Consider the following 27,446-nt stretch of genomic DNA (forward strand, 5'->3'; position numbering starts at 1 on the left):
TTGGGCAGAGAGGGGACAGCGGCAGCAGCCTGACTGGTGCTGCCAGCAGCACTAGGCATGCAAACCCCCTCTGCCCTATGGAGAGCAGCAGCTTCTGTTCATCCCACACAGCAGCCTACCCTGCAGGACTCCCCTGGCGCAAAGCTGAATCTGGACTTCCCATCTGCCCCGTCCACTCGGCTGCCTTACCCAAAGCATGACCCAGAGATGGGGCAGCTCTTGCAAAAAAAACTCATGCAAAACACCAGGCAAAAAAACACACACCAACTTCTGCCCGCAAGGAGATGCCACGGGACTTGGAGGCGGGGAGTTTGCAAGTTTGGGTGGAGTGAAAGAGGAGGGCTTGCCTTTCTTTTGGCTTGGCGTTCTGCAACTCATGGCCCCCTTTTTTGCATGGATTACAGGGCTGGGGGGCGTGTGTTTGCAATGGGTCAACTCTCTTGCAAGGAGAGGAGATTATTTTTCTTCTCCTTTTGGGTCTGCAACTTTGGGGAGGGGTGAGCATTACTTACAAAGGATTGCAAAGTTTGCATTCAAATACAGTTCCCTGGGAGGGAATCGCTCAGTGGCTGGCCTTTGGTAAAGCGGGCAGAACGAAAGGGAAACTGGAGGCAGCTGATGCTCAAGTTGCAGCCCCAGAGGCTGAGTTGGAGCTGCTCCTCGAATGCCAAGGAACCCCTCTAATAAATACACTGAGTGTCCCCAGAATCCTGTGATTCTCTCTGCAGTCCCCAGAGCAGGTTTGCTGCCAGAGAAGGCCCAAAGGGCAGCAGATGGGACCCAGGGGAGAGGCAGCCGGCAGCCAGGCCCAAAATGGAACCAGAGCAGCCCCGGAGAGGGGAAGCCTGCCTGCCCACTCCCCCCCCACCCCCATGCCTGGCCTGCCTGCCTAGTACTTACCAGTTGCCTCCTCCTTCATCCCTCACTGCCGGCTCAACAGGGACATTGAGGTGACACCCCTCCCCCCAGAGTCTGTGGCCGACTTCTGTTGCCTCACAAGGCGAGGAAGAGCAGCGTGGCGGCAGCGCGCGCATCTGGCTGTGTCTAGCCCTGCAGAAAGGAGGCGTGGGAAGAAGCAGCTGCCTGACAATAACAACTCTCTCAAGTCCTTCCATTTCCTAGCCAGATGGCTGGCGAAGGTAAAGAGACCCGGTAGCCACAGCGGCGTTTCCCGGGTAAGGATTTCCTAGCTGACTTCCCCAGCCGGTTTGCCACCATCGTGGCTCCTCCTCCTCGCTGACTGTGCCGCTTCTTCCCCTTCTCTCTTTCTCTCCCCGTCCGCCCCGCCCGCCCGAAGGCTCTGCCGCAGCTGCAGGGAGCCAAACCCCGCCCTCCATCCCCGCGTGCCGCCGGCTGGCTGGCGAGGGAGAGCCTGGGCGCTCCCCGGGCAAGCCTATTGTCTGCGCGGAGGCGCCGGCGAGAAGCGCGCGAGGAGCGGAGGCGCAAAGGGAGAACGAGTGGTCGCGCGCGCGCAGGGGCTAAGGCGCGCGGCGTCCGGGCGCGATGTGGGGCGCCAGCCGCCGGTCTGGAGCTGCTGAGAGATTGAGGCAGGAGCCGGCCTGGGCTCGGGGCAGCTGCAATTGCTGAAAGGCCGACCTGGTACCCCAAACTTTGCCCGTTTGCGCTTTGTTTTGCGTGCTTGTTTTTGAATCGTACTGTCTCCTCTTCCTCACATGGAGACGTTAAGCGCTGTGAGGGCGAAAGTCGGGGCGAGGAGCCCTGGCAGCTACGAGGTGGCGGGACCCGGCGAGCCCAAGCCTGCCTCTTCTTCGAGCCCCGCCGGCCGAGGGTCTCCTGCTACTGCAGCGCCGGAGTCCCACGCGTACAGACTGGAGGATCTGGAGACCTTGGCCACTGTGGGTGAGTGAAGCCGGGCCGCAGCCAATGAAAAACAAAGGGCGCTGGGAGAGCCCGCACGCTTGCGCCCCCTTCCCCTGGGCCACCCAGGCGGGGTCGGGAGGCGTTTTTCGTGGCGGGGGGCGCTCTTTCTTGTCGCCCCCCCTTTCCTGCAGTGGGAGGCGATCAGTGCTTGTTAGTTCTGAATGCCTTAGCTTCTCCTTGCCTTGTAGATCAGGTAGTGAAATGCAGTCCTGCAGTGACCCTTCTTTTGCAAAGGATTATCAGAGAGTCAAGGCAACAAGGAGAGCTGTTGCTACCGTTTTAGTTCCCCTGAGCACAACCCCAGAGGACGGAGCCAGCTGCCAACACTATGCCATCTCTGTGACAGTGGCAGGTGGCTACCTTTGGCTTCTTGGTCTTCGCCAGCCGTTCATGTCGTCTGCTAAAGGGCCAATTTGTCAACTGACTTCTGGGCTCCCCCTCTTTTCTTAGCACTGTGTGGTACTTGGCATTTCCTTCCTGTTTGTTCATCTGGAGAGCTTCTATGGTGCTTTATCGGAGACAGCACAAGGAGCTTTTTCCATATGTCTATTGAAAAGCTGGCAGGTGCCACCCTGGGACTTGAGATCTGCCAAACCCAACATGATGAAGTCTGATAAGGTGTGAGGCTCTGTATGTATGAACACACAAGTGAATGGATTTTGCAGGCATCTGTCTCTGTATTGGCATAAAGCTAGACTAGTTTTGTCAACAGTGTGTGGTCCTGTTTATCTTGGAATACTAAAACTATACTGAGTTAGCAACCCACAAGCCCTTTGAACAGAAGTATTTGCATACAAAGTGCTTTGAGTCCAACAACTTCAGTGGCTGTTCAGCTCATTTAAGTGTATAGTATGCAGTTTAAACCGCACATGAGCTGCATTATGCTTCAAAGAATTTTGGTGCTTGTTTTCATAAAGGCACTGTGTGAAGTAATTATTTTAAGGTAGTATAATTTCATGCCTCTTCAGGTTAAAATGAGCATTTGACTGAATGTGTGACTCTTTTATAGCTTATTTACAAATTCTATCCAAGTGCAGCGAATGTTAAACATGGTCCTCATCTTTAGATTTATTCCTGTGTTCATCTTGTAGGTTTTCATTATATGTTAAACATGCTAACCATTGTTTACACAATGAGCATGATTGTGATCTGTATTCCTATGACTCTTCATGTATTCTGGAGAGTTTTAAGTATTCTGAGACAAGGGAGCCCTCCAGTTGCACAGAGACCTCTGTTTCAAATTTATCATCTTCAAGAATGTTTGCTTCTGATCAACATAGATGATTGATGTTAGTAGGATACTAGAAAAGAGTAGAAGAGGAAGGAGATTGTACAGAGAGACGCAGAGGATGTGATCACAGTGTCTTGTTTGTCATGAGGCATTGTGGTCATATCCTCTGCTTCTCTCTGTACCACCTTCTTCCTCTTCCACTCCAAGTGTTCAGTTTTCTAAAGTACAGTAATCTGTAAAGGAAGAGAACACATGATGATAACAAGCTTGGGTCAGTAGAACTCAGGAAACAGCTTTTGGAAAACTGGGCTGTGCGTATTGATTGTAATATTTGCAAGGTTCTCAAAAGCATAAGATGGACCTGTTTGAAGAGGTTTGGATCATAAATGGGGAAGTGCAAGCTCTCTTTCCTGCCTTTTCCAAGTAGAAGAAGCATTATTAGCTACTATAAACCAGTTGGTTCATCTATCACCAGATCTTCATGAAGTCTTTGCTTTTGTCTGTGCTTCTTCTGTGTATAGTACTGCAAATACAGCTTGTCTTTTCAGGTCTGGTGATGACCTAAATAAAAATTGCAGTATTTAAGATCACATTTTAAAGATTTCTTCCATTGATCTTTGAAAAAGTCCTATATCATCTATCTGTCACTTTTATAAGTGACACTCTGTAAGGTGTTTAAGTATTATGTTCCTATGGGGTAAGTGTTGATTTAAAAGGTAGTGTTAAAAGTTTGTCAGTTTGTAGTTCTTTGTTAATCTTGGTTTCATAAACTTATATACAAATGTTCTGTTTATAAACAATGAAAGACATAGATTTATGTGCCAAGGCCTTAAATTTGTCCTGTATTCTTTATTTTGCATACATTTAAAGATTTGTTTGGCACAGTTCAAGATTCTGGTTTTGACTTTCAAAATCCCATATGGGTTGGGACCACTACACCTGAAGAGACAGCATACTGCTTTATGCTAACCAGTACGGCAAGTGGAAATCTGGGAGTCAGTTTTCTTGGTTTTGACATAAAACTCAGGAACTCTCTCACCTTCTGTTGTCATCTTCTTCCAAAACTTTTGTTGTTGTTTTATTTGGTATCTCTCAGTGATCCCTCTGCCTTACCCAATGTTTTAATAATTGTTTTCATGTTTTTCTATGTATTTTAGCTCTTGGTTTAAATGATATGTGCTTCTGGTTGGTTTTCTTGTGAGTTTACTTTGAATATTCAAACTTGTTAGGTGCCTTGGTGGCCCTTGCAAGGGCAGAAATGTGGGGTGTAGTTTGTAAAATAAAACAAATTTCTGCATAATTCCACTTGGGAATATATTAATTGAATTTATTATATTTCTAGTAGCTGTTATGGAGATTCAAGCAATTTGATTTTTGCAGGTACCCAGTAAATAAGAGGAATGATTCTCAGAGACAGGCTTTTAAACCCCCTTTGACTTCACTGGAATTCAGACGGCCTGTGTTCAGGATTGCAACATTAATAAATAATATCTGCATACTTATGTTATGCATACTTATGAATAACCAGGAAAATTAAACTTTTTCTCAAATGGTTCTTCCTAAACAAGAAATCCTTTAAAAGTCTTAATCTGATGCTTGTTCTGTCTTCAGAAAGTTTGTTTTAAGAAATTTGTTTTAATGAATGTTGTGGAAATTCAAAATCTTGTCTGAATTCTTTACTATGAAGGTGGAAGGAGACAGAAAATAATTGAATGTTTGCAACTTCTAATTTTCTTATCAGTTTTCAATGTCATATTCCAGCTAAATGTTGTTGGCCTTCCCAAATATCCCCTCATGAAATGTGAGAACTGAAGCTGGAGTAAAATCATCATACACAAGCCTGAGCAAATTCTTAGTGATGAAACATCAGGTGTATGTTGGAACCTCACCTTTTTTTCCCCTTAACTTAGCCCAGGGGTAGGGAACCTGCGGCTCTCCAGATGTTCAGGAACTACAATTCCCATCAGCCCCTACCAGCACGGCCAATTGGCCATGCTGACAGAGGCTGATGGGAATTGTAGTTCCTGAACATCTGGAGAGCCGCAAGTTCCCTACCCCTGACTTAGCCAATCATTATTTTTGTTCATCAGGGATTCATCTTCTCCTTCCCCTTGAGACTTCTGGCACATTCTAAGAGCTCAGGGAATGAGTGAGCTCAATCTTGCTTTCTACCAGGCAGACAAAGAGAAACTCATGTTTGTTGTCTGTCTGTTCGTTTGTTAAACTTCCTCCAAACCTGATATGGTTAGATGGAAGATAGTATCTTTCCTCTTGAGTTTTCAGGGAATTCTGGATCCTCTGGCAGATATGGTCTTGTCTCACCTTGCATTAGTATGGACTTTGCAGAAGAAAAAGCTGTATTATCTCTCTCTTTGCCCATTGTTTTCTAAAAGTGAGAGAAGGTGCTCCCCACCCATAGATTTTCTATTGTCCTGAAGAATTTGTGGGATAGAAAAACTACTGAGCATCTGGTGAAGGGAAGGTTGCCACAAACAGTTTTAGTTGTGAATTTTTGGCCTACAAGCACTGTCTAAATAGCGAAGTTCTAACATACCTGAAAGACAGGAGGGCAGGGTAATGAGGGCAGTACTAGAGAAAACACTTTTATCCCATGCTCATTAATCTGAAGGCCAGAGAAATTACATTATTGCCTTGGGCAGCTGGCATAATTCAGGACAGATTGAATTTTTTTCTTAATTGTGCCTTAACTTGTTGGTTGAGAAAGCGCAGCATCCCCCACCTGTAGGTTGACTGAGATCTGTTGCACCATCCTCTGTTTCATCACTGTCAAAAGAAATGTCACCTGACACATCTGAGACAAATGCCTTCTTTTCTCTTGCTTTAGCCAAATTGCTTGCTAGTGCAGGTGAGAAATGCTGAAGAAGGTGAAATACCAAGTTTTAACTTTAGTGACTCTGTTTCTGTAATTAAGAGTCATTTTGTGAATTCGGAAATCAACATTTGTAAACATTTAATTTAATTTATCTTTTGATCATACTAGTAATTAATGTAGCAGAAGGATGACGAGAGCAAAAAATAATTTTTGTGGCCAGGGAACAAAAACTGAAGCTAGCACATTTGTCACCTTGCATTGCATGTTCACCCTTTTACTAACAGCAATTTTATTGTTGAAAGGATTTCTTCTCTGACTCTTATGTGAGTGTTTTGGAGTCTTGTGGTATCTGAAGGTTGATCTTCTAAAGTCCTGTTAAGTGTTTTTAGAGAGGTTATGGCACTCCCTGTGAGAATTTCTAAGGAAAGAATTTACCCTGTATAAAAAATGTGTGTTCTATGAAATCATAGAAAATATTTTGTATTTCATACTTCATAAGTATTTACTCTTGTCTGATATCTTTAATTAGTACAAAACCAAAATATAAAAAAAAATGACAAGAACCACAGATTCCACAACAAGACTTTGGACAATCAGCTCACCCTCCATCCTCTTCAGATGCATGCAACAGATTCATCAGTATATGTATACTCTATGACAAAACCGCAGTACCATTAGGGACAGTGAAATCATCACCCAGAACTTGAACATAACAAGGGAGACGTCTCGGTGACAAAATTGGCTCAAACTTCAAGGCTACAAACTGCCTTCAGATTTATTTATTTTCAGTAAACTATCGTCTATTTAACCAGAACAGTGAAAGAAACTATATCCAGCCATCACTCATTAAAATCAAATGTCCAGTGAGAGCACATGCTCCCTACTCACGCATTATGTTATGTACTTTTGTGTTCTCATTTGTAGTGCATTGTTGCTCTTTCTTTGGTCTTTCTTTTTTTCAATTTGTACTGGTGTACTGAGGACCTGCTCCTTCTTTTTCCCCTTGATATTTTGATTGCTGAAGGCAATATATATTGGATGATATGTTTCAGAATGATAAATAATAATTTGCAGTTACATTAAAAAGCCTGGAGGACTCAAGAGGTCATGTGTTCCTTCCCTTCCTTCTTACCCTCACATTCCATAATCTAAAGACTTCTGCTTTTAGTTTTCTTTTTAAAAAACCCTCTATGATTATTTCCAGTGCAAACTGTGTTTTCATGCTGGTTTGCAAAAAACAGAGCAAACCTTTATTTGAGTTTAGATGTAACAACAAATAGCAGTTCCTTCAAAAGTTTTTATATGGCTGTGTATGAACGGTTGCAGAGGGAAGTATCATTCACATAATGACAAACTGATTTGTTATTGCCTCTGAACCTTTTAAATGTCTTGTACAATTCTCCGGAAAATCAAAAGAAAATCTTTCTGCATTCTGAAATAATGGTGGCTACTTAAAAGTGGCCAAGGAGTAGTTTTACCCAACTGTAGATAAAGTGTATGGTTAGTAGAATGGGATCAGAATAGAAAAATGCTCACTTTAGCTCTGTGAAATACATTTTTGTGCAGTCACTTTCTATGCAGCTCAGAATCAAATATTCATGTATCCATTCTGACAAACTATAAATAGCTGTTGTAACATTACAGAAAAAAATGCTGAAAACACATGAGGGTGAAATCATGTAGAGATGTAATACTCATTCCATGGCTCACCATCAAACAAAAAAGCCATATGATGGCCCAGTGTACTATCTCTCCAAAAATATGTGTGTTATAAGATATGACTATTAATATTAACTATGTAACTAACCTTTTAAATTATCAGTGTATCTCTGCTCATGGAGGATTGTTTCTCCCCATCACTACTGAACTTTAGCCAGCCCTTTTTTTAACCTGGAATGAGTGGAAGGTCTCACCTTGCTGTCTGCCTTCTCTCTCCTCAATTTGACATGCAGCAGGCAAAAAATTGGGGTTGCCAAGAAACCTAGATAAGGGGTAACCAACCCTGGAGGAAGAAGGATGAAGCAGCTGCCCCATTGCAGCCAGTTTACTCTTCACCTGAGGATCTGCTGTGATAGTTTTACTCTCTCTTCTCTGCAGTCAGTTTCTCTTCTTCCAGCATTCACTTTGGTGCTGAGATGAGAATGCAGAAGCTATGAGGAATGGTGGTGGTGGTGGTTATCAGATATAACCAAGAGGCATGAGATCTGTAGCTCAGTGAGGCTCATAGTTCACCTGTCACCTAGTCACTCTGAAGACGGCTGTTTTAAGGTGTGAGCCATCTGATAACCACCAGCACTACTGGGCAATGCATCTGGGTACATTGGGTTGGTTCCACACAGTAGAAAGTTGCTCAGAAAAGCAGCAGATGGAATGTCAAAGAGCCACACATGGCTGCTGAGCTACTGAGCAAGTATGACTGCCTTAAAGCCTTTACTGGAAGAAACCGACGTATGCTGTAATCCAATTTTATTGCATTGTTCATTATATGTATTAAACTGGGTTTTTTTGCATTGTTTTTAACTTTGTAATCTGCTGGTTGTTGCGGGTTTTCCAGTCTGTGTGGCCGTGGTCTGGTAGATCTTGTTCCTAACGTTTCACCTGCATCTGTGACACAGTGTGTAACAGACTTCCCTCTGTGATACACCTTTGAAGATGCCAGCCACAAATGCAGGCAAAATGTTAGGAACAAGATCTACTAGACCATGGCTGCATAGCCCGGAAAACCCACCACAACCAGTTGAATCCGGCCGTGAATTTGACAATACTTTGTAATCTGCCTTGATTACAACAAAAATTTATATAATTTTATCATAAAATTAGATGTTTACATGATATCAAGAATGAAAGGCTTGTGTTTAGGATGGGTTTATACATTTTAATATTTCAGACAGGACAATTTTATGAGATTTAAGAACAATAGGATAAAGCCAAGGATTTGCTGGACTGGGGCAAGGATCAGCAGCCCTCCAGATTTTGTTTCCCCACTTCTCCACATGTAGTCTGCTGGGTGAACTTGATCTAATCCCAGTTCTCTCAGAACCCTTTCATCCCCACCCTAGTTGTTTGCCACTATCCCCTGATATTCTGAGATGCATTCCTTGAAACAAACAGGCTCTGTTTAACCATAATGGTTAATAGCTGTTGATAGGTATGCCCAACATTAATTGCCTAACAATTTAAAAAAAATAAATCTAACATAGTTGCCATGATCGAACATTTACTAATTAATTTCACATGATTTTGTCACATTCCCAAACTAATTATTATAGAATACATCCTGAAATTTGTGTAAATTTTCTAGATGTAAATTATGCATTTTAGCATAACATGTATTTATGGCTAGTTGTCAGTCAAGATTTGATGGGTCATAGGACATAAACCTTGCACACCTGTCTGCAATTAGAAAGGAAGGGTGGATGAGCATTTTGCCTTCTGGTCAAAGGCAAGAGGGGAAAACAACACCGTGATGAAAAATTGGTATATCTTCCACCTTACCTGGAAGATACACTTGGGGCTAGTTCACTTCATGTTTTGAAAGCTGTGGCTTTGGAGGAATTCTACTGCCTTCTGTAATATTCTTGATACCCATTTTCATCAAGAATGCTTTCCTATTTAGATATCTATCTATCTATATAAAGCAAACCGTGAGTTTGTTCTTGATGGTCTAGCACACTACTACCACACAACACAAGACTCTCATACACATTCAGCTCATCCTCACACTCCTCATTCTGCCCTTCCTCATATCAAACCACCACTTAACTACTTCCTCACCCATATTCCACACCCATATTGAACAGCCTTGAATGTAAAAGACAGCTGAAGGGAGGGAGAGGGAAGGGACAGAGGGGAGGCATGCAAGGGAAGAGACGTGAGGGAGGGGAGAGAGGGAGGGGTGACATGCAAGGGAGGAGAGGGAGGGGCCCCAGCATCTGAATATGACCCACCCAACCTAGCGGAGGGAGAGGGAAGGGAGGAAGGGGGAGGGGTGGCATGCAAGGGAAGAGAGGGAGGAAGAGGGAAGGGACGGAAGGGGAGGCATGCAAGAGAAGTGAGGGAGGGGAGAGTGTCAGGGGTGGCATGCAAGAGAGGTGTGGGGTGGGGCCCAGCAACTAGATATGACCCACCTACCCTAGTGGAGGGAGAGGGGAGGGAGGGAGGGGGAGGGATGGCATGCAAGGGAAGAGAAGTGAAGGAGGGGAGAGAGTGAGGGGTGGCATGCAAGGGATGGGAGGGAGGGGCCAGCCAACCTAGATTCCCTGAATACTGCGGTTACAGTTCAGAAAACCAGGCATGCGTTACTCAGGAGTAAGCTCGGTAAAGCAACCGTGACATACTTTGAATGGCTGTTTCACACCCCTCAGAGGGTTTATTCAGAAGCGACACCCATTGCCACCAACCAAACTTACTCCCAGGTAAAGGATCGTGACCAGCCAGCCTAGATGTGTGGGAGGGGTGCCTTTCCATCCCCCCCCAAGGAATGCGGTCACACACATCAATGACATCACACAGTATCAGGCTGCGCGTTTCCATGAGCACGTACTGCTGGCCTCTGCAATTGATTTGCTGCTACTGTTCCTTTCCCATTTCACCGCAATAACCCACAGCAACGCGTGGCCAGGTACCGCTAGTTGATATGTATTATTGTATGAACGACAAGTTATCAGACTTAATCGTGTATATTTGTAGCATTCATTTATCCGTACAAGACGGGATTCAGTTGGAATTGAGCTTTGTTGCCTGCTGCTGATATTATTTTTTCCATTCTCTCCTAAAACTTCTTTCAAATATAAGTTCAATTTGATGTGTTTTTCATACAGATTGCAAATACCTGAAATGTTCTGTTGACTTTCAGTTAGAAATTGCTGTAAAGTAAATTACATATTGGGCAATAGAGTACATAATATTGTGCATAATTTCTACACTATAGTACAGCTTTGAAGTGTACTTATTTTTGTTATTTTCAGTAAGCTTGTAATTCTAATAGTATTTTGTAATTCTAATAGATTTTGATTAGATTATTTGTGGAATTTGGTGGCAGTACTTGGCATAAGAGGCCCCAAAATAAACACCATTTACTTCTCTTTCATATTTGTAAACTTAATTTGCTCTTTTGTAAACTGACAAACAGATTGAATTCTAAAGATGGCTTCACTTGTTAGATTTGCACACACGTGTCTGTACACAGATAAAAGTGGTGGCTTGGCGGCTTACTGTCTGCATCTCTGTGGAACCAAACACTACCAAACCAGCTTAGCAACATTTTATCTAAGGTCACATCCATACAAGAAACAAACTGTGGCTAGTGTTGCATGGTGGTGATTTCAGTTATGCTGCTACAAAGTTCACACAGTACTTGCTCTCTACAGTGTCTTCAGTCCATTTTTTTAAAAAATACTGGAAGTTTCATGTAGGTCATGGTAGGTCTTCAATCTCTTGCAAAAAGAAGAAAATTTATTTGGGGCAATCATGCAAACAAGTCTGTGAAATTAAGTAACCTATCTGTGCGTACACACTGAAGTATGTCGTTTGCTGCATACCAGTAGCCTAAATTGTGTGTGAGGGAAAGAGAAATCATAACATTTGGTTGCTGGAAGGCAATTCTAACCAATGTGGAGTAGGTGGTTGGCTATTTACAAATCTGATTTAAATCAAAACTTTGTTCTGGGGCCCCATGATTTCCCATCAAATGTATATTAATGTTCTAGCACTACTATCAGTCATATGTGTGGCTCTAGAGGCCTATGCAACACCCCTAAAAATAACATGGGACTATTACTCATAGGAACTGGCTGTTGCTATTTAGTATGGAGTTGTTTTTGTGGAATTTAGATTGTGGAAAGCTGTTTCTGTTTTGGCTTTGAATAACAGAAAAGCATTCTTCGTTTCTTTGTCAATCTAGCAACCATTTCTAGTAAGTGTAAGTCTTATTACTAAACTTGCTTTCAAACCATAAAATATGTCAGACTGGCATATTTTCACATAGCTTAATCTTAATAGGTTCAAGTTCCCTAACAAACTATTGTGGAGAAAATCCTAATGGCCCAATCCGAGGAAGGGGACAGTGGGGAAAGGAGCTGTGGAGGTGATGGGGCCCTATACTGGTGGATTTGCCTTCACTTACCCCCGCAGAGAGGCAAATCCACTGGCAGGTGGCCACCATGGCCCTTCACATAGGTCAGGTGCAGTGTTGAGCACTGTGTCAATTCTCCTGTTCCTCTGCTGGCTTTGCTGGCATAGCATGGGGTGTTCTGGAGGCATGGCTGGGGATGGAGCTGACTTTTGTTGGCTTCTAACCTGGTTTTGCCTCTTGAGATGCCAGCATCCTTTTCAACCATTGAGTTCATTGGAGGACTTTTCAGCGGGGGGGGGGGGGGGGGTGTTTGGTATTTTGCCTCACCATGCTATCAAAAAAACCCTCTGGAGACAGTGGGGCAGCGCCACTTCAGCACTGTCCTTGGCTGCCCCAGGGCTCTGGACTGGGCTGTAAATCTTTCTTCTGTGTAACTGAACAGTTTTAAACTTTGCTTAGCACTGTATAACATGGCATATACAATGTGTCTCTTGCTTTCCTAACACAAGAGGAACACTGCTTTGTTCCATATAAGAACTGAAATGGTTCTGCTGTGATGGGCTAGAGTGAGTGAATTTAAGGGATAGAATGGAAGTGAGTATTTCTGATTTGCTGCAGTGTCTTTGAGAGAACTTAACTAAGCAATGGTGCTGCTTTGCTCAGCTCATGTCGCAACTCCTTTAGATGTGAAGCAGAACAAGTGATGGGTTTTACTTGGAAAAGAGGCGATAGGGATATATTTATCTGTATTTTAATGCATCATGGTAAAGATGTGATGCCTAGATTACAAACATGAAAGGAGTGTTTTTAATGAAGACTTAACCTATTCTTATGATGTTTCATGAATGAGACTCAAGACACTTTTCATTCCATTGAATAGAACAGGACAATTCTTTTTCTGCTTGAGTGGCTAATTGGTTCTTGTTGTGGCGAATTTTTGATTAAATATAATAGTCCCTGTTGTAATTTGGAAGACTCTTTAAATAATGTGGGATTGCTGTTTGTGAGATAGTAAAACTTGTTTTCCCAGGTTTAAATTATGGAGGAAGAATGGAGATTAAATAGCTTTTTGCCTTACCTGTGTGATCTAGTGAAACATGCCCTAGCCATCTTTTTCCTTCCTTTGCACTCTGATGTCTTTATGTGGATAACAGTGGAATCTAGATGGAGTGAATATGGTATGCCTTGGTATAAAGGAGTCAGCCTTACTTTGGAGGGAGTTGTGCATTCAGCGCTGAAGGCTGAAAAACACATTTTTTCTTCGTTACTTCCTAAACGGTAGTGTGAATGAGCTTTGCACATTTCATTTCTGACACCAAGATGGCGCCGATGAGGGCTGCCTCGGTGGAATGCTCTCAAATGGCTTCTACATTTTCTACTATTTCCTGCAATTTACAACGAATTTCATACTCCAGAGACCTTCTGCTAAGAATTAGGGAACGTTTCCTTAAGGAGTGGCTCTCTGCAACTTTACCCCTATCTGTCTTTACAACCAAGGAGGAAATTTCAGCACAGGAGGCAGCCATTTCCCGGCAACAACAGATCTTTACAACCACGGAGGAAATTTCAGCACAAGAGGCAGCCATTTCCCGGCAACAACAGATCAGCAAAAACAAGCACAGGCGGCAGAGACGAAGAGGTAAAAGGGCGGGAATTTTAAATAGACTAAGGAATAAGGGAATTTAAAAAACCCCGCTCCCTTCAATCTTTCTTACTAATTTATGCTCACCGGCCAACAAGATAGCGGAAATACTTCTTTTAAACAGCTGCAATTCTGATTTTTACAAGCGCATCTGCCCTATGCTTTACTGAAACCTGGCTAAATGAGAGCATTGATGATAATAGCATGTGCATACCGAGGTTTCAGATATTTCGTTCAGACAGGATTGCAGAATTATCAGGGAAGAAAAAAGGATTATGTATATACATCAACAAAAGCTGGTGTCAGGACATAACAATAATTCAAAAATTCTGTGATGAAAACTTGGAGTCCTTACTTATTAATTGCAAACCCTTTTATTCCCCTCTCGAGAGATAGAATTCAGTTCTGTTTCTTTTTTTTTGGTTTCACTGTTCATCCACAAGCTGTCTGTAAAAGCGCATTAAGAACTCCTTAGCCGATCAGGGATTATGGAGGCTGAAGCCAACAATACCCTGATTCACTGGTTATTATTTTGGGAGATTTTAAACAAAGCGAACTTCTTAAGCGGAAGATCCTTACCAAAAAAATATTCTTTCAGCACAAGTCAACTCGGTCCCACCAGAGGCAAGAATCATCTTAGACCACTGCTATACAACACTGGAAAAGATGCTTATCGGTCTTTACCACGAAAGCAGCTGTGAAGGCCATTCTGATCATTGCATGATTCAATTCCTTGGTACCTGCTTCTACAAACAAAGATTTAAAGCCAGCCACAAACCAATAACTAAATCCCAGTGAGAACTTGGACTGAAGAGGGCAAAGTTAAAGCTGCAGAAGCTTCTGCCTTTGACTGTACAGACTGGAATATTTTTTAAAGACACCTCTGCAGATTTGGATGAACTCACAGATACTGTAACATCATATGTCAGCTTCTGTAGAAGATCTTTGTATACCAACCAGGAACTTATGTATATATAGTAACAATAAACCTTGGTTCACAGCTAAACTTAAGCAGTTACGTCGTTCCAAAGAAGAGGCCTACAGAAAGGGTGCAGTGATAGAATGCTGTATAATCAGGCCAGAAATGTATTAACAAAGGAGATCAGAGCAGCAAAAGAAACTCACTCTGAAAAAAGCTAAAAAAAAATCAGTTTTTTCACCAAAGCGAAACAGCAAAAATATCTAAACTCTCAAAAAAATATCACCCGGGTTACAGCAAACCACCTTCCCAAGCTGAAGAGGAAATCAGCAATTGTGCAGACGACCTGAATGTGTGTTCTACTGTAGGTTTGAAAACAATCTACAGTCACCTTTCTCTCCCACAACCTCTATCTCAGACACACCAACAATAGCCAAACTTCCCACCACAAACTGAACTCCATTTCATTGGGTTTACAACCCCTGGTGATCTCTGTAGAAAAGGAAGTGCACCAAGATCTATTTCAAAGACAGAAGCCTGGGAAAAGCACCAGGCCCAGACAAGATAACACCTTCTTGCTTAAAAGTCTGTCAAAGCTCCGTCCAATTGGGCCCTCATTTTCACCCAAATCTTCAACAAATCACTAGAGATGTGCTATGTTCCTTCCTGCTTCAAACACTCCACTATCGTCCCCAGTGCCGAAGAAGCCTTCCATCAAGGAACTGGAATCGACTACAGACCAGTTGCTCTAACATCTGTAGTTATGGAAAACTTTTGAAAGGCTAGTGATGTACCATTTGAAAACCATCATCACGGATCCACTGTTGGACCCCTTTGCAATTTGCATACCGAAAGCAAAATAACAGATCGGATTTTCTAGATCATGCTGTTACATATGGCTTTGCACTATATCCTACAGCATCTTGAATCAGCCAAAGACCTATGGCAAGGGTCCCTCTTTGTTGACTTCTTAGAATTCAGCATTCAATACTATCAGACCGACATTCTTCCAACCAAACTAAATCAGCTAGGCAGTACCTGAGCATATTTGTAAGTGGGATCACAAGCTTCCTAACAGGATAGGAAACAGCAGGTGAAGCTAGGAAAAATTACATCAGACACCTGTAAATGAGCACAGGGGCCCCCCATATTGTGTGTGTACTTCTCACCACTTCTCTTCTCTCTGTATACCAATGACTGCATCTCAAACGATCCATCTGTTAAAATACTTGAAATTTGCAGATGATATTAACAGTGATTGGTCTCATTCTGAGACAGCTGCATGAAACCGTGATACAGACGGGAGGTTGAACAACTAGCCCTCGTGGGTGCCACTCTGGAACAATCTAGAACTGAACACACTTAAAACTCAGAAAGCTGGTGGTAGATTTCAGGAGAGAAACCCTCCCATCCTACCTCCCTCTCACAATACTCTAGACAACACAGTATCAACAGTAGAGACCTTTAAATTTCTAGGGTCTCCATCATATCTCATGACCTAAAATGGTCACCTAATATCAAAAAATGTCATCAAAAGCACAACAAAGAATGTTTCTTTCAAGCCAACTCAGGAAGCTCAAACTGCCCAAGGAGCTGCTGGATATTAAATTCTCTATTAGAGAGGAATTCATTGAGTCTGTCATCTGCACCTCTATAACTGTGTGGTTTGGTTCTGCAACCCAACAAGATCGATTAACAGACTTCAGAGAATAATCAGAACTGGGTAGCAGAAAAAACAATTGCTGCTAACCTGCCTTCCATTGAGGACCTTGTATACTGCACCGGGTCAAAAAAAAAGCTGTGAAAATATTTACTGACCCCTCGCATCCTGGACATAAACTGTTTCCCCAACTCTTACCCTCTAAACGCCGCTACAGAGCACTTGCACACCAAGACAACTCAGACATAAGAACAGTTTTTTCCTCAATGCCATCACTCTTGTTAAACAAATAATTCCCCGATAATGTTAAACTATTTATTATATACTTATTATATAATTACTGCAACTACTTTTTTTTTCTATCATTCCTATTACCCATCTCCCTCCCACTCCTATGACTGTATGACTATAGCCTGTGCTGACATTTTATTACATTTTATTTTATTTTATTTTATGATTTTACATTTTATGTTTTCATTACTACTGATTGTTTCCTGATTGCTTACTAGACCTATATGACAATCATTAAGTGCTGTACCTTATGATTAAGTGCTGTACCTTATGATTCTTGACAAATGTATTTTTCTTTTATGTACACTGAGAGCATATGCACCGGAGACAAATTCCTTGTGTGTCCAATCACACTTGGCCAATAAAGATTCTATTCTATTCTATTCTATTCTATTCTATTCTATTCTATTCATATCTGCTTTCAAAACCAGGAAGTGAAAATGACAGGTCTCCTTCTTAGTACGAAGTGAAACTTATAAAATGAATCAAGTTCTGTGAAATGTGTAGCCTCCAAATGAACCAGAATACCCAACTCAGTATGACATTAAAGTTTTCCTGTGTCTGTCTAGAGAAGGTAGCTCAGTTGTCATGGTCTTCTTTTGCAGCTGTTTTGGTTTTGTGTTAGGATTTATTTTATGAATAGGATTTAATAAATGCTGCTTTGCTAGAGCTAGTATGTAGAATAAAATAGCACAGAGTCTTCAAACATCAAAAGCAACAAGAGGTTTATAAAATAATGTAAACATAAGAAAGGTAGGATTTGTTAGTTGTTGCTGGTGAAGTAACTGTAACATTCATACAAATATAACCTATAGAATAAAGTGAACAGATAAAATGGTGGCAGTGAGGAACCATGTTCTCTCGCTGAGGTTGAGGACATCTTTACTGGTGGGTTATTCCTGCTCATTCCTCTGGACGGCAGAAGTAATTCTAAATTTCCTGTGGTTGACCTTCTATTGGCCCTAGGAACTCAGTTTACTTCCTGTCTCACATGGGAGAGCAGCTTAGAGAGAGACTCTGCCTTCTCTTCTGAATCCTTAACCTTTATATCCTTTTTTTCCTTCTGTTGCCTTGTTGCCATTTCTCTCCTCTGTTCAAGCCTGCCTCTTGCTTTCAGCCTTGCCTTCCTTATTTCCTTCTTATTTCTGCTTCTGCCTCCTCTGCTCCCCTCAGAAGTAATGGTGGATTCAGTGGACACAGTTAATCTGCGCGCTGAAAAGTTCAAACTTTCATCGGAAAGGGACAAGGACTTTGACCTTCTGCTGCCTCAACAGCCAGCAGCAATCTCTAGCCCTTCCAACATGGTTGCCAGCAGAGTGGGCATGGAAAACACTAAGGGACATAAGTTCAAGCTGCAAAAACGAAAGTGGTTCTACGTACTCTCTAAAAGGTCCAAAAAAGTCAGCTAAGCTGAAGAATGCTCAGGAGACAGCCAATTTGACCTTACTAGGTAATGATGGCCAGGACTGCCCTCCAGCCACCATTCCCACTGAGCAAAGGCTTTGATTCTCAGGCTCAGGTCTGTGGTTCCTGCACTAAAGACTCCAGAAACAATGTATGACCTACCCTGTTTACTTTCGATCCCATGGGAGTGTATCCATCTTACACGGCAGATGGGCAGCCATTTTTCCCTGGGATTTTTCAGCCATGATCTCTCATTCTGTAAGGGAGAAGATGCAGTGTTCTATGTGGGATGGGTTCCTTCACTTCCAGCAAAGTGGTTCCCTGCTCCTCCCACAGCATGTCTCCAATCCACTCAGTGTTATCTGAACAGGAGGAAGCTTCCCCATATTCAGATCTTGCTCCCTGTCCATGGCTTACAAAGGCATCCTTGAAGGCCATGAACATTAAGCTCAGTGCAGGAGCAAGCAAGGTCACCCAGCCTCTGGCTTCTCAATCTGATGGCAAAAAGGAAGGGGGGGGGAAGAGGAAGAGTTCTCCTCTGAGGAGGAAGAGGAGAACAAGGCTGATGCTTCCCCTCCTCACATCTTCATTGCTGATGACTTTTTATTTCTTCTTTCCAAGGCCATCATGGCTCTTGATCTCTCCAAGCAATCAGACTCAACCGGGGAAGAAAGGGAATCCAAACCAAAGGATCCAAATGATTTTTTCTTTAGGACCACCAGCTCCAAAAAGGTCCCTCTCTTCCCAGAATTTTTTTTGAAACCATGGTCAGGATGGAATGGGAGAGACCCATGGCAATCAAGCAGCTCCCTGCAATTGCCAAAAACTTTATATCCTAGGCCATGATGATGTTGAAATCTCCCTTAATCAATGCCCCAGTAGCTGCTCTTCAGTCTTCAGATCTCCTATCTGTTTATTGGAAAGGTAACGTTAAGGACCAATTAGACAGGAAGGGGGAGTGCACTGCCAAGAAAGCTCACGAAGCCTCTGCCCTGCCTTTCAGATCCACCTCAATGTCAGCTATTATCTCCAGGTACTTCATTGTCCCGCAGGATGACACCTTCGTTTCAGCATCACAGGACCAAGGACCAAGATGATTCGTTGCCAAGGAAAGGATGAGTTAGACCAGTGATTCTCAACCTTCCTAATGCCACAACCCTTTAATACAGTTCCTCATGTTGTGGTGACCCCCAACCCTAACATTTATCCATTTTAAAGATGGAGAACACTGATGCAGAGCGTCTTGGGCGACCCCTGTGAAAGGGTCGTTCGACCCCCAAAGGGGTCGCGACCTACAGGTTGAGAACCACTGAGTTAGACTGGTCCATCCACAGCTGCATAGACAATTATATCTCCTCTCTGAAATTCCAAAGAAGATGTACTTCCATCTTTCCAAGTTCATTAATGCCTGTGGTCATTCCCTAGGCCACATTCTACCTTTATGCTGTCTCTATGTTTGCATGGTTACGTGGAATTCTAACTAGGTACTGTTTTTATGTTTCTGTTCAATGAGCTCCCTTGCTCAAAAAGTTTTAAACTGAGTTCCTGGGCCCAATAGAGGGCCAACCACAGGAAGTTTAGAATTAATCCTGCTTCCCAGAGGAATGGGCAGGAATAACCCATCTGTGAAAATGCACTCCTAACCTCAGAGAAGAGGGAACCTTCACAGTGAATATCAAGTTTCTGTTTTTATTGGTATCCCAAGAATGTGATAGTCTTAAACTGAGGCAGTAGCTTTAGGGAAAATATGAATACCATGCAAGAAATGCATAAATATGGTTAAGAGCAGAGGAATCTGATCTAGAGATCTGGGTTTAATTCTCCACCCCTCCACATGAAACCTGCTGCGTGACCTTGGGCCATTCACAGTTTTCTCAGAACTCTCTCAGTTCCACCTACCTCACAAGTTGCCTATTGTGGGTGAGGAACATAATAATGATTGTTAGTCACTTTAACACTAAGGTAGAGAAAAGTTGGATATAAAACCTACTCTTCATTTAACTGCCAGTTAGTCAAAAATGATAGTGTAGCAAGGTACTAAAATGATGATTTTTTAAAATGAAGAAGAAGAAGAGTTTGGATTTATATCCCCCTTTCTTTCCTGTAGGAGATTCAAAGGGGCTTACAATCTCCCTTCCCCCCTCACAGCAAACATCCTGTGAGGTAGGTGGGGCTGAAAGAGCTCTGAAAAACTGTGACTAGTCCAAGATCACCCAGCTGGCATGTGTTGGAGTGCACAAGTTAATCTGATTCACCAGATAAGCCTCCACAGCTCAAGTGGCAGAGCGGGGAATCAAACCTGGTTCCCCAGATTAGAGTGCACCTGCTCTTAACCACTACACCACACTGGCTCTCAGATTAATGAGTAGGTTCATTATGCACATGAGCATATAATAGTACTGTGTAAAGAAGACAACCAAGGAAAAAAAAAGAGAATCAAACCACTGATGATGATTGCTTGTCATAGGCCTGAGTGTGCAAATGGCATGCTATAGGTAATTTCCAAGACTGTACAACATAGTAGCATCTGCATCATTTTTTCCAGATGGAAGTTTACCCATAGTTGGATATTAAACAAACATACAGGGGAAAAAAGTTTTAGAATATTAATTTTCAAACAGAACATTATTTTCCTTCCATAGTGTTATTTATGTGTGTTCTAGTAGCCATAAGCATAGTGAATATATCTACTTACATTTCAGTAGAAATACAAAGTTACTGTGATTGATAATGAAAGGATAAAACTATCTCGGTAACACCAGTTTGCTGTCACCTAGTTAATGACAAAGCTTCGAAATTATGAAATGTTTAGAGAGCTTTCATATATAAAGCATTCTGACCCAGTTCCAGTGATTAAAGTTGTAACAACCTGATTAGTTCATCATGATATGTGTTTGAAAATCACACTCCTACGAACACATTGAGTAACTCCGCGGTTCATTTCTGCTAATCTGCCTTGTACTGGTAAATATGAAGTGATGCGATCACAATGTTTATGTGCATCCTCCCTACTTCCTCAGGAATAAGTTAGGATCCTTGTGTTAAATCAAGGGCTGAAAGTGTTTTCCACCTTTAATGATGAGATGAAACTGAGAACTAATCTCTTGATTAGGTTTCGGCAGCATGGATGATATTAAGACCAGGGCCATCCTAAATCAGAATGAGCCTGGAATGTTAATTAAAGAAGTTCTATAAGATTGATGGACAGGAGGTTTGAAATTAAATTTACATTGGGGAGAAATGATTCAGAAAATCTAGCTGGTTCACTGGTAGACTCAGAGTGTTGAGCATTTGCATGTGGAGTATTTGCGTGTTCTTTGTGTCTTCTCAAGGCTGTACTGTTGTTATCCAGATTTGAGCTGCTGAGCCTTCAGGAAAGGCATTATCTACTGCTATGCATACTTGATTTGGGAGTGGAAAAGCATGTGTTTGGCAAACTCCTCTTTGAATCAAAGTCCCTGAATCAAGGTAAGTCTATATCTTAGTCTAGACTGTCTTTGATAGCCATTTTGGTCTGGACTGTCTAAGGTACTAAACATGTAGGGCATCTTAGAAAATAGCCGCCTTGTGGGCCTGCATGCCAACACTTATAAAGTCTCCATAAGTCTGCTGTAACTTGATAGGGAAAAATGCATTTAATATTTTCATGAAACCATTGGAAGTGGTTGTGTGGGGTTTTGTTATTGCTTCCTACTCTGCTCAGTTTTTCCTTTTTAATTATCTCAAGTGGTGGATGTCCTGAAAAGTTATCTAGAGAAAATAATGGGCCAAATTGTTCCAATGTTCAGACAGGATAAGATAGAGATGGAGGTGATCCAATTGACCTGAAAAGCAGGTAGCTGGCAAAAATATCTACTAATTTTTTTGGTGCTTCTTATTTATTTAAATGCTTACATATTTATATGACCCCCCCCCCCCAAAAAAAAATCTGGATGTAGCTAAACAAATACAATATTTTCAAAGTTTTGAGTTGCTCGATCCGGTCTCTGAAGAGGCAGCTTATATAGTTTTTGTGATTACACCACCTTGTTGACCATATGTGAGTAAAACAATATAATTTAATACCTACAGTACAGTGGTGGGATTCAGCAGGTTCGCACTACTTTGGCAGATCCGGTTGTTAAAATGGTGCTTATAAACAACCAGTTGTTAAATTATTTGAACCCCACCACCAGAACCAGTTGTTAAATTATTTGAATCCCACCACTGCTACAGTACCTTACTTATGTAAATATTATTAGCTGTAATAAATTGGAACATCTTTCTAAATTCAGTTGTAGACAAACACAAAGCTATAAATTTTAATAGAAAAAATTCATTATGTTCTGAAAAATTTGTTACATGGGTACAGGTTTTTACAATTGTATTTATATTTCAGTCATTTTCTGAATAAATATCAAAAGTCAAAAGCTGTAAACAAAACCTTTTAAAACCTTCTTAAAAAGTAACAGCAACGTAATTCTAAAAAAAATGAAAGCCTACTCACAATTTACTAACTTGCAGGAGAATTAATCCAAGAAATTTTTTTAGTCTGTCTTGCTTCTGGGGACAACCAGTGATATGAAATTATCTTGACTTTTTACTTCTTTCATCATTGATAAATCTGTGTATTTATTTTTGGATTTTTTTAAAAGTATGTGAAAGCTCCAGATTGGGGATCAATCTATTATGATGCTTTCTGGAACCAGAAGGATCCAAACGATTTTCTTGTTGATATGGTTGGTGTTCCTGTGAACACCCTGGTTGGTCTCTGGAATGAGGAAATGACCTGGGCAGATGACGTGATTGCTCCCAGGTATCCTCTCTCTGTTTACTGATGGGCTGTGGGCAATGGAAAGACAAAGGAGAAAGCTAGAGTGTCAGTGAGGGAAGACTCAGATTGAATCTGATAGAACATGGATAAAAGCTCATTTAAAGTACATTTTGTGACAGATGCAAAGAAACAATATTTTTTCAACACCATTGTGTCTTCACAGCGGAGACAAGCAGAATTGCTCCTGGTGGTTAGAGGCCTGTTGGGATCTGGCCTGCAGGAGGAGGTGAACTGCCTGCGGGCTCTCTGTTACCATTTTGCTCAGCACTTTGCAGATTATTGGTTACTTAAAACTTCTGTGGGTAGGGGCTGGCTGACTCGGTTAAAGAAGTAGTTAATGCTTCCATAAAAATGGGAGATGGTCACCCCAGCCTTGATCAGGGTATGGTGCATCTAAGGCAGTAAAAAGTTTAAGGTTTTGGTAGTAAAATAAAGAGTAGATCTCTCCATTTCCCCCAAAATACCAATTTAAAAAAAAATCTGGAAAAACCTGAAGTTTTATTCTCAGATCTTCAAGGTCAGATTACCTGGTGGTGGGATTTCATCTGTGACACAGAAGAGCAGCCTTCCCCTGATGTTTTTTTTCTTTTGTGCAGGTGCTCTACTGTTACTGTTATAGTTACATTGAAATGGCAATTCAAAAACTGTCTCATCCTTCATCATTGAGAACTAACTACCCACATAAAATGGAAGCCAAAAAATCATACTAGAGCAGCTGCTGTTACCTGAAGGAACAGAAACACATATCCTGCCCCATCCCAAAACACATTTTTCAGCCAAATTAGTGCTGTTGTAATGCACTGCAGCAGTCCCTTCTCAATTTCACTCACTCCTAACTGCAAACACAGTACATCTTTACCTTAATGTTACATCACTAGGTTGATATGAAATTGACAAAGCAGATTCAGTTGCTCCTGATTTTTTGTATCTGAGCCTCAACATTTACATTGCAAACTCTATGTGAAATTATCAAAGCTGATCTAATTGCCCCTGCTTCTTATCTCTGTCTCAGTGTTACACTGCCAGTTCAGAGAAGAGAAAAAAACTCCTTTTGAAAATAGAGGTTGAGGGGATGGAGAAAGTGACTGAAAGGGAAGTTGGGCATCTTCATGAGGGCATGGACAGGGACAGGTGTTTGGTGGAGCAGAGAAATGAAGACTTTTTCAACATGATCACAGGCGCAAGAAAATCTGGCTCGATTTTTTTTTAAAAAAATGCAGTAAATTAAAAAAATGCAGTAAAAGTGCTGTGGAAAACAATGGAGGAAAAATGAAGGGAAAACATTTTTAGAACCAAATGGAGGAATCAAATGTGTGGTATTTAAAGGAAAAGAATGCAGTATTTGGTGGCAAGATTGCCTGTAAAAATCATCTATATATATAAAAAGCTAACAGTGTTTTTGTTGATGATAGTATAACTCAGTAACTGCTGGGCCAATTCCTCTGAAAATTCCCAGCCACTATAGTCAGCCAGGTGAGAGTGTTTTTAGATGTTCACATACCTGAAATTTCACACCTGACCCAGGTAAAACGCCTTTTTCCTGGCGCTCCATGGTGAAGGACATGCAGCTGCCTGTGTGTAACTGTCACCCTTAGAATGTTCGTGCTGCTTAGAATGTTCACTCAGATGGCCAGATATGAGCAGTGAAAACAGTACATAAGCAGTAACTTGAGTGGAAGTGAAACACATACACATACACACAAGGGAGAGGGGAGGGAGGGGGAGGGAGGGAGGGGTGGCATGCAAGGGAAGAGAGGGAGGGAGAGGAAAGGGATGGAGGGGGAGGCATGCAAGGGAAGAGAAGTGAGAGAGGGGAGAGAGTGAGGGGTGGCATGCAAGGGAGGGGAGGCAGGGGGCCCAGCATCTTGATATGACCCACCTACCCTAGTGGAGGGAGAGGGGAGGGAGGGAGGGGGAGGGATGGCATGCAAGGGAAGAGAAGTGAGGGTGGGAAGAGAGTGAGGAGCGACATGCAAGGGACGGGAGGGAGGGGCCAGCCAACCTAGATTCCCTGAATACTGCGGTTACAGTTCAGAAAACCAGGCACGCATTACTCAGGAGTAAGCTCGGTACAGCAACCATGACATACTTTGAATGGCTGCATCGTGCCCCTTAGAGGATTTCCTCAAAAGCGACACCCATTGCCACCAACCAAACTTACTCCCAGGTAAAAGATCGTGACCAGCCAGCCTAGATGTGTGGGAGGGGTGCCTTTCCATTCCCCCACCCCCCAAGGAATGCGGTCACACACATCAATGACATCGCACAGTATCAGGCTGCGTGTTTGCATGAGCATGTACTGCTGGCCTCTGTAATTGATTTGCTGCTACTGTTCCTTTCCCATTTCACCACAATAAGCCACAGCAACGCGTTGCCGGGCCCTGCTAGTTTTTAAATATTCAGATTAATACAAAACATATTGCATAATATGACAAAGAAGATTGTGATGTGCTTTCCTCATGCTATAGTTTTAGTTACACATTACATTTGTCTACCTGTTAGTCCCTGCCAACCCCTCCTGTGGCCACCAGCCCCCCAACTAGGCCAAGACCCCAGGCTCACCTGAGCAGTGTGGAGTGTGGTGGTGGGAGAGGAAGAGTGATGAGCTGCCGGTCAAAGACAGGGCCTGTCCACAAGAGGGAAGGGCAGGCAGCCCCAGGACAAGCAGTGATGACAATGGCTGTTTGAATGTGATGTGGTCAGGTGGACGACTGCCACCCTGCCTGGAAGTGCATCTGAGTGAGGCCACAGATGAGGAGGACCAGCAGCTCCTGCCCACAGGTTGCCAGACCTCAGCATCTGGGAACAGCCCCAAAGCAGGGCTAGAAGGTGCTGTTGAGGGAAGCAAGGAGGGGGCTGGAGAGATGTATGGTACAACCAGTCAGAGTCCTGAAAAAAGGGTCCTGAGCCAGCCTTGTGCTGCTGGTTGTGGGAACAGGTTTGGAAGGGTGGAGCAGCCCCTATAAATGGAGCAGGAAGGGACCTGGCCAATGGGGGGGGGGGGGAAGGAAAGAGCAGAATTTATTTCAGACTGGGGAACCTGCCTGGGTGAGAGTGACTACTACTGGCAGCCACCTCTGTGTCCCATTTTCAGGCCAACCCCTCCAACTTGACCTGGCATCTCACGATGAGTACAAGAGCAGCAGAAGGATGGCGGTGGCAGGCGTATCACAACATGGAAGTTACCCTGAATGATTTCTTTGTGAAGTGGACTGATAACCCCACTTGCAATACAAGGCACTCAACCACACCTTTGCATAGCAAGTTCCACCCAAACACTTAATGATTGGTTCCCCACTCTGGGATATGGACAATATACCACAGTAAACTTTCCCTTCCTACTAGACACAGTGTGAAACAGACTTTTCTCTGTGATACACCTCTGAAGATGCCAGCCACAGATGCAGGCGAAACATTAGGAACAAGATCCACCAGACCACAGCCACACAGCCTGGAAAACCCATCAGAACCAGTTGAATCCGGCCATGAAAGCCTTCAACAATACATTTGTAGAATGTGTTGAACTGTATATGTTGGACTGTATGTGTTGAACTGTACAATATCATTTCTGTAGTTTGCACACCCTTTCCTTAGAATCATAATAGCTTTGTAGTTATGAGACCCGGTGTTGTGTGTTGTACTGGGACCTGGAAAGCCCAGGTCCAATACTCCATTTGCACCATGAAAGCTTGCTGGTTGACCTTAGGCCAGACACACCCTCATTTATAACTCCGGCCACTATTTGGATGGGAGAATTGCAGGGAATTCTCGGTCCATGATGCAGAAGCGGGCAACGGTAAACCACCTCTAAAAATCTCTTGTCTTGAAAACCCTGCAGCGTTGCCATATGTCATCTGTGACTTGACAGCAAAAAAACCCAACAAAAACGTTCTGCTTATTTATAGTGTGGAAGAAAACTTCCTGCTCTCACTTCAGAGGGGATGAACAGTGACAAGGTCTCCCTAAACACTCAATTTTTACCTGAAGTTGAAATTTGCGTTCCTGTTCTGTTTATGAGCTTCATGTCTTTGGATAAAGTTGAGACCTGAAAGGTAATGGGCAGCCCAATCTGGAGAGAATGTGTGTGTGAATTCCCCTCTGGAGCCAGAACAGCCCTACACTGGCAGGGGTGCCTGCCCTACTGGAGCAACGGACAAGTGCACCGTGTGTGTGTGTGTGTGTTACTTATCATGTCTTCACGGCACCCAACCCTGGAGCCACCTTTCCTGCTGAAGCCCACCAGTGTAGAACATTGTGTTTCAAGGATGGGCCAGGAGTTGGATCTCACCTTATTCAGCTTCGACTGCCTGCTGATCCCTTGTGCACCGGTGGGGCTGGCTTGGAGAAATTCCATGCTATCCCCTATAGAAAATTCTTGGGTCCTTTTAACTTCTCTTGTTTTTGTTTTTTTGGTGGAGGTGGGCAGCACTGAAGTGGTATGGTCCTCGTCCGCCAACCTACTGTGGATTGGGTTGTTAGATAGCATAATGTTTCGCTCTACAGCCTTGTGAAACAGCACCATATCTTTATTTTTCATAAAAGGATACCCTAAATAAATTGCAGCTTTCTCTTTAAAGCCAGCATGTGTGTGGTGGGGGAGAGGTTGCTTTGCATCTTTCATGTAAATCCATAAGTGGCCAGAGAAGTTGTGTTTTGTAAGAGTTCCCTTGATTTCACTTTTGGAAACTGAATTCCAAGC

The 27,446-nt window shown here is 42.8% G+C and overlaps 1 protein-coding gene across 1 annotated transcript in view; it reads left to right on the forward strand.

The window, feature by feature from the left end:
• Positions 1–1,317: 1,317 nt before the first annotated feature.
• PRKX (protein kinase X-linked) overlaps positions 1,318–27,446 on the forward strand; it is a 66,951-nt gene continuing 40,822 nt past the window's right edge. Inside the window, exon 1 of the mRNA XM_048494841.1 lies at positions 1,318–1,860. Coding sequence (XP_048350798.1) covers positions 1,674–1,860 — 187 coding nt within the window. The 5' untranslated portion in view covers positions 1,318–1,673. The remainder of the gene's footprint in view (positions 1,861–27,446) is intronic.

This window comes from Sphaerodactylus townsendi, linkage group LG04 (genome assembly GCF_021028975.2).
Source record: "Sphaerodactylus townsendi isolate TG3544 linkage group LG04, MPM_Stown_v2.3, whole genome shotgun sequence".
NCBI classification, from domain to species: Eukaryota; Metazoa; Chordata; class Lepidosauria; order Squamata; family Sphaerodactylidae; genus Sphaerodactylus; species Sphaerodactylus townsendi.